The sequence below is a fragment of the Haliotis rufescens genome, unplaced genomic scaffold (assembly GCF_023055435.1).
Source record: "Haliotis rufescens isolate VD_foot unplaced genomic scaffold, xgHalRufe1.0.p SCAF_15, whole genome shotgun sequence".
NCBI lineage: Eukaryota > Metazoa > Mollusca > Gastropoda > Lepetellida > Haliotidae > Haliotis > Haliotis rufescens.
Window position 1 is genome coordinate 4,360,482 of NW_025963835.1, and position 12,092 is coordinate 4,372,573.

General features: G+C 40.7%; 1 protein-coding gene across 1 annotated transcript in view; it reads left to right on the forward strand.

Moving 5' to 3' along the window:
* LOC124134959 (pre-mRNA-processing-splicing factor 8) overlaps positions 1-12,092 on the forward strand; it is a 41,792-nt gene that overhangs the window by 26,068 nt on the left and 3,632 nt on the right. Inside the window, exons 27-40 of the mRNA XM_046500076.2 lie at positions 712-1,046; positions 1,843-1,935; positions 2,438-2,743; positions 3,360-3,489; positions 3,700-3,846; positions 4,394-4,554; positions 5,102-5,293; positions 6,710-6,947; positions 7,782-7,910; positions 8,250-8,363; positions 8,957-9,031; positions 9,624-9,722; positions 10,465-10,658; positions 10,994-11,375. Of these exons, the coding sequence (XP_046356032.1) occupies positions 712-1,046; positions 1,843-1,935; positions 2,438-2,743; positions 3,360-3,489; positions 3,700-3,846; positions 4,394-4,554; positions 5,102-5,293; positions 6,710-6,947; positions 7,782-7,910; positions 8,250-8,363; positions 8,957-9,031; positions 9,624-9,722; positions 10,465-10,658; positions 10,994-11,375 (2,595 nt within the window). The remainder of the gene's footprint in view (positions 1-711; positions 1,047-1,842; positions 1,936-2,437; positions 2,744-3,359; positions 3,490-3,699; positions 3,847-4,393; positions 4,555-5,101; positions 5,294-6,709; positions 6,948-7,781; positions 7,911-8,249; positions 8,364-8,956; positions 9,032-9,623; positions 9,723-10,464; positions 10,659-10,993; positions 11,376-12,092) is intronic.

Here is a 12,092-nt window from a genome sequence, read left to right on the forward strand (position 1 = left end):
TACCGGTCCTGGGGTCATAGCGACCCGGACTATCCCGTGGTGTGAATGTGGCTGCTCTCTATGAGTTGGGGGGGGGGGGGGGGGGGGAGCCCAAATGAAGTTGGGAGTTTGTAAGAACGAGCAACCGAGAGCCCAAAGGACTGTTTGAGACAGAATGGATAAGCCAATACTGGCATAATATGTGCCACTTACCACTGTAAATGTGGATTGTGGGTCAACCTTTGCTTGTATGAGAAGACTATTTGGATAGGTTGGTAAGGCTCAGTGACGCTGGACTGCGGCAAACACAGCAGTTCTATGGAGTTTATCTCTGTGATGACAAGATTACAAGCATATATCTGATTGTTTGTGATGTTGACTGGATTCTGAGAGATATTTACTTATACATACATTACAAATTGTTCATTTCTTTCTGTGTATTAGATTGGGTAAAAATATTATAGACAGATTCCTGTTAATGTAATTATTATTTGTCCAATTCATGAACATTCTAGGTTTTAAGCTGGCTATGCTTTTCGTAAAAATTTACCATGTTTACCCTCGAGTTTGTAAGGTCCTTGTCAGGGATTCCAGGATCAGAAAACACTGCCATTCTGGAATGTTGCTGACTGCTGCATGAAAAGACTTTCCTTCTGTTTATGAAGTCAGGTCATGGTGTACAGCCTGTTTTCTTGAGTCTTCATTGAGAATCTTTCCTACCTCATGTTTCAGATCGTCAACAAATGGAACACAGCTCTTATTGGTCTGATGACATATTTCCGTGAAGCTGTTGTGAACACACAGGAACTCCTAGATCTGCTAGTCAAATGTGAAAACAAAATCCAGACACGTATTAAGATTGGTCTCAACTCCAAAATGCCTAGTCGTTTCCCTCCAGTCGTGTTCTACACGCCCAAGGAACTGGGGGGCCTGGGTATGTTGTCCATGGGTCACGTGTTGATCCCCCAGTCAGATCTGAGATGGTCCAAGCAGACTGATGTAGGCATCACTCACTTCCGCTCAGGTATGAGTCACGATGAGGATCAGCTCATTCCAAACTTGTACAGGTATGTGTTCCTGTAGTATCCTCTCTAGTCAAGCTTTGTCTTTGTCATTATGAATATGGTAGGTTGGCCAAAGTTGTGCACCTGCCACAGAGGTCCATTCCCTTTGTGGGTACAGAAGGTTAAGACAATGCAGGGATGCAATATTGACACTAACCTACTTGTCATGGTCCGTTTGTGCAATGTTGAAAGGCTTTATGAGGATAAGTTCAATGGGAGAGTCGTATGTTACAGGTAAATGTACGTCCATGCAGTGAGATATAGATGTAGGGATGCAACTTAACCTGGTACATATACCAGCCAAAATTGTGATACCACACAGGGTCACTCCTAAAAAAGCCTGAAATTCTACTTGCCTTTAATATACCTTAAACTTAAGCCGTAATGACCTCTCTTGTGAGTTAGTGGCAAGTTGCAACCTCAGATGCGTGGTTTCTGAAATCCTTTCCACTGTTTGTCGTATAAGGACAACGATTGGCACATTTGCACAAGTTCTATATAAACTCTTTGTGAACGTATGTTTAGGACATTGTACTGTTGATTAGTAAATAGTTACCCTAATCACAACTCAACCTCTATAATGTAGTTCTATAGAGTGATAATAGTTAAAAGGCAGTATCTGTACTGTACATAATGAACTAATTACAATGACAGTGGGAAGATGAGGTTGAAGCCTGACACCCTCAAACTACATCTTAATGTTTTGTTATCATGGGAACATTGACACCAGTTGTGCAATTTGAGCGTAATATTTGGTGAATGTGTTGGTCGTATTTTGATTGTTTGACCTTTTCTACAGATACATCATGCCCTGGGAGAGTGAGTTCATTGATTCCCAGCGAGTGTGGGCAGAGTACGCTCTCAAGAGACAGGAGGCAAATGCTCAGAACAGGTATGTCCTATCTAGTCATCTCATGCTGCTAGCACCTGTTGGGACGCAGGTTGGAGCATGTCCCCTGCACTCTATTGTTTAATATAATTGGCAACTTAGTTGTATAGGGTGGTCAGAGTCAGTAATTACAGACTTTAGTGATATACCAGGAATATTACCAATTGGCATGAAGCAACCTTAGTTTAGTAAAATATGAATTCTGCCTAGAAGGCTCAGGCCACTCACAAGTTTTTGACATAAGTGTGGCATGAATTGATTATAATTGGTTCCTTGATCGTTGGACTGTCAGCTTGACCTGTGTTGCAGGTTTCATCCCAGTGGTTCACCTCTGTAGTCTGTTACATCAGTTTCCCTCCTATAAAAATGACATGCAGTCATATTACTGAAATACTGTTGACAACAAGCCTAACTCGCTGACTCATTTGGTAAATAGTGAAATGTTCCTGTTTTCTCTCCTTCTTTCACGTGGGATGATGTTGATATGGATGAAATGTTGTTTCAGACGTCTGACACTAGAAGATCTGGAGGACTCCTGGGACCGGGGCATCCCTCGTATAAACACGCTGTTCCAGAAAGATCGTCACACCCTCGCGTACGACAAGGGCTGGCGAGTAAGGACAGACTTCAAGCAGTACCAGGTCCTGAAACAGAACCCCTTCTGGTGGACCCATCAGCGTCACGACGGCAAGCTGTGGAACCTGAACAACTACCGCACAGACATGATCCAGGCCCTAGGAGGTGTGGAGGGCATTCTGGAACACACACTCTTCAAAGGGACTTACTTCCCCACGTGGGAAGGTCTCTTCTGGTAAGTTTGTCACTAGAGATATCTTACCTGTGAAGATCCAGTTTAGAATAGGTCTTCAGCAATACATGCTTGCCCTAAAAGACGACCATGCTTGTAACGGCATTGGTTGTGCTGACTTGGTTCATGCATGTCATCATATCCCAATTGCATAGATAGATGCTCATGATGTCAATCACTGGATAGTGTTGTCTAGACTTGATTGTTTACAGACTGCTGTCATATAGCTGGAATATTGCTGTCTGTGGCATTAAACAACAAACAGACAAACCAGAGATATCTGAACAGATAGAACTGCAGTGTCCGTTGTATGTATTAAACCCAGTGGGGATTCCTGATATGATAGGTCCTAGCATCCTGCGCTGGTTGGTCTTAAGGGAATTAATGGAGTAGGTGGTCAGGCTCAGTGATTTGGTTGATAGCGTGTCATTGTTGTCTGACGGCATGGATTGTTGCTCATAATATCAATCAGTGGTTTGACTGGACTCCATTATTTTAAGGCCAATGTCATATAGCTGTAATATTGCTGTAAGTGTCGTTAAAGGAAAAGCAAACAAGTATGAGGTTGTTTTGTCTGAAGACAAATGTTAATGTTACTGTAATGTATTTCCTCTTTCAGGGAGAAGGCTAGTGGTTTTGAGGAGTCCATGAAGTACAAGAAGCTGACCAACGCCCAGAGATCAGGTCTGAATCAAATCCCCAACCGTAGATTCACGCTGTGGTGGTCACCAACAATCAACAGAGCTAATGTGAGTAACTATTGAGGCAACAACACTAATTTAGTGCTTACATTTTCATCTAAGTGTTCTCAAACTGTAGCAGCATAGGAATGTCTCTTCTTCTTGACATTCACCATGTCATTGATAGCTTACAGAAAGAGCCATTTTGCAAATGTGCAAAGAATTGTTTCAGGAAGCACCCACTGTGTGTCTAACATAGACCCTTCATCTGTGTTCCAGGTGTATGTAGGTTTCCAGGTGCAGCTGGATCTGACAGGAATCTTTATGCACGGCAAGATCCCAACTCTGAAGATCTCCCTCATCCAGATCTTCCGAGCTCACTTGTGGCAGAAAATACACGAGAGTGTTGTCATGGATCTTTGTCAGGTCAGTTTGGTGATTGTTATGCAAAAGTTGGTCGATTTTTCCAGTAGTTTGTGTGTTTGTCAATAACCTCATGGAACACTAATAGAAATGTGGTCCACAATTCAAAGTACAGAGTTACATCCCTTTGTTGTACCTGGATCCACTGGTCATGTTTCAATCCCACTTTTGTAATAATGATGATCCTTGGTTTGTCAGCATAATTCCTATGCGAGTATGTTTCACAAAACTGGTTAACTTTGACTTGCTGTATTGGGGTCTTCTGACAAATCTGATATGTCTGAATGTAATGATAAAAGCAATGTTAGACCCAACTTGCTACACAGTGCTTTCCATCTCACAGTATCATTTTTCTTACTTTGGCAATATTTCATGCAGACACACTAATCAAAGAACTGATCTTGCTCATTAGGAGAATATATTGAAACCTTATTACTTAGTGAACCGTGACATCTTTGTCAAATGTTGTCTAATACTGGTGTTGTTGGATGTGATAAGAGCCACGTTTGAGTGTTATTTGTTGCATGAACTGCCTCGTGTCTGTGTGCAGGTGTTTGATCAAGAGTTGGATGCCCTGGAGATTGAGACAGTCCAGAAGGAGACCATCCATCCCAGGAAGTCCTACAAGATGAACAGCTCCTGTGCTGACATCCTGCTGTTTGCTGCGTACAAGTGGAACGTCTCCAAACCATCTCTACTGGCAGACTCAAAGTAAGTTGGAAACCTCATGAATAAAAATGAGGGCCAAATAAATCAAATGTCGTTTTGATTTCCTGACCTACTTTAGTTTGTTAAAATGCAGGTTAAGAAAAAATTGCCGATGTACCTCACCAATTTTGATTTAAATAGAATCAGAACCAACATTATTTTTTTAGGCCAAAGCTGCTTAATGGTTAGGCGATGACTGATGTAAGGATTCTGTGACCAGTGACGCTTTGTTCTCTCGTTTTATTCAGTGTCAATAGTTTATGGATGATGACTACTTCAGAAGACCCAGAAATATATAATCATGAAAATTCAAAACAAATATGTTCTCTTTCATTATCTTTATGATTGATTGTAGCTGAAAAATGAACTGCAAATAATTTGCTGATTTCTTCTAAATGAGTATTTAGAGTTCAAATAGATTTGTGGTGGTTTTTTCTTAAGAACTGAAAGAAAGGAGGATGATTTGTCTGTTTGGAACTCTTTGTATCTCATAATACTTAAATCATTAGCTGGAATACGAACTGATGGTAAAAGATGATTAACTCAACAGGGATGTGATGGATGGAGCCACTACCCAGAAGTATTGGATTGATGTGCAGCTGAGATGGGGAGATTACGACTCTCACGACATTGAGAGATATGCTCGAGCCAAGTTCCTGGACTACACCACAGACAACATGAGTATCTACCCCTCACCCACTGGGCTCCTCATAGCTGTCGACCTGGCCTACAACCTACACAGGTAAAGTCACCACTCATGGCTTCAGCAATGACTCACTCGACACAGTCACTCCGGGGTTGGTATGGGTGGGTCCCCAGCAACATAAACTTGTGGGACGCGGTGAGTTGATGGTAATCAGGCTCAGTGACTTGGTTGGTCATGTGTCATTGTACCCAGATGGTGTAGGATGTTGCTCATGATATCAACCATCCTTGGGTATTCTGGGTAAGAATCTAGGTCACCAGCAACCTATGTTTGTCTGTGAGGTGATTAAATGGATCGGATGGTCAGACAAGATTGATTGTATGTCATTGCATTTCTTGTTTTTAAGTTGATCTCAGTGATGACAAACTAGACAAGCATATATCTGATTGTCTGTGAGGTTATCTGTAACATGAGTCTGAGAGATTGCAGGTGTTGATATGGTTAATTAGAAAAGTTCAGCAGATCATTTTCATGCTTGAATCACTTGATTTCTACATATTTGCACCCTGTGGGGATTCCGGGTTAGAATAGATTTCATCAGCCCAGGCTTGTACGAGGATATGGATCAGGGTGTTAGGTTGATGATGTGTCATTTTGCCCTGGTGGTGTTAAACCTTGCTTCCTATATGAGTCACTTGTTTGTCTTGTCCAGACTTGATTATATTGTTAGATGTGAAGATAAACATCAGTCAGTCACTCAAATTAGTCATTCTGATGTCCTTAATTTCAAATTCTAACAATTTTCCAGCACCTTTAGGTTGATGTCTGTTAGAATTGAGTAATGGGTCCTTTCTTACTGGAAGTGCTGCATGTTTACGGGACTGGAGGAGAGTGTAATTTGACCTATCACTTTCCAGAATTTTATGATTTTAGAATTTCTTTTGCTTCCAACCAACCTTGATGAAAAAACGTGATTGTGTTCTGTGTGTTGCTAGAGTAAACTGTCCACTAAAGTAGGTTACCTAAAACATTTACTTCATGTGAATGTGGATAAACTGAATGAACTCTTTGTTCACTGAATGCACAAACCACGAGACCAATGGCCAAGTAACATTGATGAATTAACTTGTTTCTGTATTCTCCCTCATAGTATCTGGTGTTAGCACAACACCCATGCATATGTGGTTCACCACAGTGGTCACAACCTGCATCACTACAGCCTTCAAACCAAATTAAGCTGACTCTTTGAATATAAGTAAATATATGTATGAGTCAGGATAAGAATTAATGATATTTTTACTCTAAAAAATACATAATTATGTGGTGTTAAACCCGACTCACTCACTGACTTATTTACTTTGGTATGATGTAATTGAAAAAAAATAAAAATGACAACCTTTCCAAAAGCTTTTTTGTCTGGATTACTGTAAGATTTAATATCCTTATAGGACCTGGGAGGGTGACAACAGTAACGTGTTTGTTAGCTTTCTCATGTTAACATTTGTCTTTCAGTGCCTATGGTAACTGGTTCCCTGGGTGCAAGCCACTGATTCAGCAAGCCCTGGCTAAGATCATGAAGGCCAACCCAGCCCTGTATGTGTTGAGGGAGAGGATCAGGAAGGGTCTCCAGCTGTACTCCTCAGAGCCCACTGAGCCGTACCTCAGCTCCCAGAACTATGGAGAACTCTTCTCCAACCAGATCATCTGGTTCGTGGACGACACCAACGTGTACAGAGTCACCATCCACAAGGTCAGTCTCTTGACAGGCGACATTATAGGAAGCTCCCATAGGTATTCTGGGTTAGAATTGTCCCCCAGCAACCTGTGCTGGATGTTGGAGGCTTAATGGATTGGGTGATCAGACTTGGTGTATTGGTTCATGGCATGTCATAGTAGATGGTAGCTCAAAATATCAATTACTGGATTTACAGGTTGCCATCACGTAGCTGGGATATTACCGAGTGCATCATTAAGCATTTAGCCTGAAACATTATAGGAAGCATAGAGGAAGTAGGGGTGTAATGCTTGATATAAATTCTTCGCTATGGTCCAATAGTAACACAATATCTCTAGTTAATTTATCAAAAGTTAACAGCATGGCTAAGGCTGTCCGTATTTTTTTTCTGTGTTAACCTTGTCCTGTACACCTGACTTTCCGTTCCGTCTTGAAATGATAAAAAGTTTTCTTATCTCAATATTCCCCGCCGCTGTGGAAATAATTTATGCCCCTATGTCATAAAAATTTTTACTCAGACAGTTACTAAACAAAACCGAGGTCAGCTTTTCTTTTTTCAGCTATGTTAATTAAAAATTTGTTTCTAAATCAAAGCGACTCGGTCTACGTCATCAATTAATTAAGGGACTGTTACGAAGTGTTTTAAACTTTAAAATCACTCTCCCACTTAGCATGCTTAGTAGCTGCACTGTTAATTCTAATGATGATAAATTTGACAAGCATATATCTGATTGTCAGTGCGGTCAAGTGGATTCTGAGAGAGAGTGCAGGGAACTTCTACAGAAATTCTTTTTTCCTTTTCTATTAAATATCTGGTACATGAGATTATCTTTTCTTCATGTATTTCAGACATTTGAGGGTAACTTGACCACAAAGCCCATCAATGGCGCTATCTTCATCTTCAACCCCAGAACTGGTCAGCTCTTCCTCAAGATCATCCACACCTCTGTGTGGGCTGGACAGAAGCGTCTTGGTCAGGTGAGAAACAGCTGGGGTTGGTGAAAGGGGTGGGGGACACAGGCTGTGGCCCAGCTGTGGAGAGTTGAATAGGTTACTTGCTAGAGTTGTGGATTTATATCTCCGATTCATCCTGATTTGGATTTTTGTTCTGGCAGCAACATCCGTTTGATCATTTATTGAGCTGTGGAGAAGTTTGGTATGTTGGCGTTAAATGACAAACAAGCAAAATTTAATTACAGCTGCATGATAGTTTAAGATGCCCCAGTGTTCAAGCTTTATAACATGTCACAGAATAATGAGCTTGTATGAAGTGTTTTTGAGAGTAGAACTATGGTTTATGATTTTGTTTTCTTCCAGCTGGCTAAATGGAAGACTGCTGAGGAAGTAGCTGCTCTGATTCGATCTCTTCCCGTGGAGGAGCAGCCCAAACAGATCATTGTCACAAGAAAAGGCATGTTGGATCCACTCGAGGTACGTCACCACTGATATGTCGCTGAATCAGAGCAAGATAACCTGTCCATGTGTGTTGGGATGTAAGGCACTTGCTCATTTCTAGTGATCTGTATTGTCAGATAGGAGGGCAAACACTGTCAGTTTGTCTAGGGTGCAGCAATTTGCTGTTTGTTCACCTGACTGAGGTGTTGTCCGTGGCATATTGTCCATTGTCTATCTGTATGACCGTTGTCGACATTGTCGATATCTCCTCTTAAAACTATGAGGCCTGTGGAGCTGAAGGTTTGTGTGAACAATCCCTGCTGTGGAGTTTCTTACAATTGTTCACAATACCTATTGGATATAGGCAGCTTGAAAACAATGACTGGCTGGCTCGGAGTTAGTATACTGTGTCTGAGTGGGGTATTCATGTTAAACTGCGGCGTGGTAGCTCAGTGGGCTAGCACTCTAAAATTGGCACTAGTCTGTACAAGTACAAACTGCCTTCACAAGCAGCCAGCGACGTCAGACCCCTTTTCAGCTCAACTGTAGATGCACTTTTCATTGTAGTGTACCATGTTGCTTTGTTTTTGTACTGCAAAATTATAGTTATATTTCTCTTCTCACAACAGGTCCATTTGCTGGATTTCCCCAATATTGTCATCAAGGGCAGTGAACTCCAGTTGCCTTTCCAGGCTTGTTTGAAGGTAGAGTTCTTGTTTGTTTTCAGTATCATCAACACACAACACAAAGTAGTGATTTGCTAAAATAGGGATAAGCTGGAGGTTTTATCCTATCATGTTGTAATAATATCACTTTTCATCACATTTCATCAAATTACAATGCAAAGCACTTTAGTTGGCCCTCACAGTAAATGTGCTGTAATGGAGAAATCTGCTGATTCTACTTCCGGAATTTGAGTGATTTCTCAGACTTACTCCATGTTATGGTTGATTATATAATTGCACTATAATAATAGAATAATGACTTATAGTTGCATCAGTTTTACTTGTTTAAGATGCACATTCAGAATGGCCAGTGAATTCCTGGCTCAGAATCAACTGCAACAACTATAGTGTGACATCATCAAAAGGGTTTCAACATTGAGAATGTATATATACGTCTTCTGTTTCAATATGTTTTCTTTAAATTGGAGAACAAGAAAAACACTTACCTGAACTTCTGGAATATTGTCTGAATTGATATTGAAAGGATTGACATATAGGTCAGACTGTTTTCTGTGAAATACTGATTGATTGATTTTCACTCCTTAAACTATTCTGTGTTTATCTGTTATAGGTGGAGAAGTTCGGAGATCTGATTCTGAAGGCTACAGAACCCCAGATGGTACTATTCAACCTGTATGATGACTGGCTGAAGACCATCTCCTCATACACGGTGAGTAGACACAGTTCAGAGCACAGCATATATCAATGCAACCAAATTCTATTTTCTGTGCCCATGATTTATTTGGTCACTTTGGGCTACCTATGTCGGAATGACTTGTTGACAACAAATATTTGTAGTATTAGGTCCAGTTTCTACACTAGGGATTTTTATCCCCCATCCAACAAAGTTGGCGGGGGATATAGAAACGGGCTCCGTCAGTACGTCCGTCACGTTTCGTTTCCGGAGCATAACTCAAAAAACGTTCAATATTTGTTCATGAAACTTTGCAGGTCTGTCAAGTACATGCTGAACTGGTTCCTTTTGCTATTTAGAAATTTTAGATTTTTTTTATTAACGTTTTCATGGCAACAAAATGGACTTAGGTTCTGTGAGGGTAGGGTTCGTTTCCGGAGCATAACTCATAAACCGTTCAATATTTTTTCATGAAACTTTACAGGTTTGTCAGGTACATGCTGAACTGGTGCCTTTTGCTCTTTAGAAATTTGTATTTTTTACATTTCCATGGCAACAAGATGGACTTAGGTCCCAAACTCTTTTTTTTTTACAATTTCCATGACAAGTTCCACCTCGGTTAAAAAAGGTTAGGGTTTGTTTAGATTTAATTATGTCATTAATTCTGCAACAGGGGCGGGGGATATAGCCACGTTAGTGGCAAACTCTTGTTGTCTTTGAAACTGATTAATTCATCTATTTCCAGTAAAATAACATGCTTTTGTTTTTATCCTTGAAGGCGTTCTCTCGTCTGATCTTGATCTTGAGGGCTCTGCATGTGAACAATGACAAGACAAAGATAGTGCTTAAGCCAGACAAAACCACCATCACTGAAATCCATCATATCTGGCCCACGCTCACTGACGAGGAGTGGATGAAGATTGAAGTCCAGCTGAAGGATCTCATCCTGGCGGACTATGGCAAGAAGAACAAGTGAGTACTGTTAGATTTTCATCCTTGCCTCAGATCATCTTGCTCGAAGTACCTACAGATGAAGCAAATCGCTATGCGTGTTCCCTTCTTTAAGTACTTGATGAAATACACCAGTCTGAGTTGTTGCCAAATGAGTCATTTAACTCTTTATGGTTCTTGAGTCCTCCCTCTAATCATTACCTACTTGAGTAAATCCATTGTCGTACTATGTTATTGACCATATGTCCAGATAACTTTACATAGCTAAGTGTTTCGTGCATTGTGTTAATGAGGATACATACTGCTGTTTCCCATCAGACAGATGTATTTATGACCAACTGTTATTTATTTTTCAGTGTGAATGTAGCCTCTTTGACTCAGTCTGAGATCCGAGATATCATTCTGGGTATGGAGATCTCTGCGCCGTCCGCACAAAGACAGCAGATTGCCGAGATCGAGAAACAGACCAAGGAGCAGTCCCAGCTGACAGCTACCACAACTCGGACAGTCAACAAACATGGTGACGAGATCATCACCTCCACCACCAGCAACTACGAATCAGCCACTTTCTCCTCCAAGACTGAGTGGCGAGTCCGAGCCATCTCAGCAACCAATCTTCATCTGCGTACCAATCACATCTATGTGTCATCGGACGACATCAAAGAGACTGGCTACACTTACATTCTGCCCAAAAATATCCTCAAGAAATTTATAATCATCTCGGATCTGAGAGCACAGGTTTGTTGATAATCCGATAAGGAATCTTTTGTTGTGTTGGTTCTGTGGATCCTAAAGTGTTGGTTATGATGTTGTTACAACAACATCCAGGGACAGTTATGTTGTTGCCACAATTGGTTATGTTGTCCATTGTTGGTTATGTTCTGTAAGGGCATCATTATTGATCTACCTAGGGTGGTGTTTCTTCATTTCTAATGTTATTCTACCAGTATTTTAATACTATTACTTGCCGAAATAGGTGAAGGTGATGAGAGGTAAAGTTTGTTTTGTGTTCAATTTTATGGGGACTGCAGATAGTTAACTTCAAACTTCGTATATTGCATTTAGTTGATTTTAATGATTTTTAGTTTCTGCAATCTCTGTAATTCCCTGTGTCAGTAAATTGTTAACAAGGTCTTGTAAGGTACATAATGTTGTGTGTTTCTTTAGTAATAGACATAGAATTATGATCCCTACATTTTTAATGCAACAACGTATCTCGATGATGACAACCTGACAAGCATATATCTGATTGTCTGTGTGGTCAACTGGAGCCTGAGAGATATAAGTTACATGGTATTTACAAAATTCACGATTTCCCAATCATGTTTCAAGTTTTCACTTCTGACTTCCTCATTATACTGGCCTTAAAGGATAACCGGTCAGGTGTTCCAAGTGATCTTATAGTGATGGGAATTGTTTGTAAAATCTTGATTGATGATTGGAACATCCCAACGA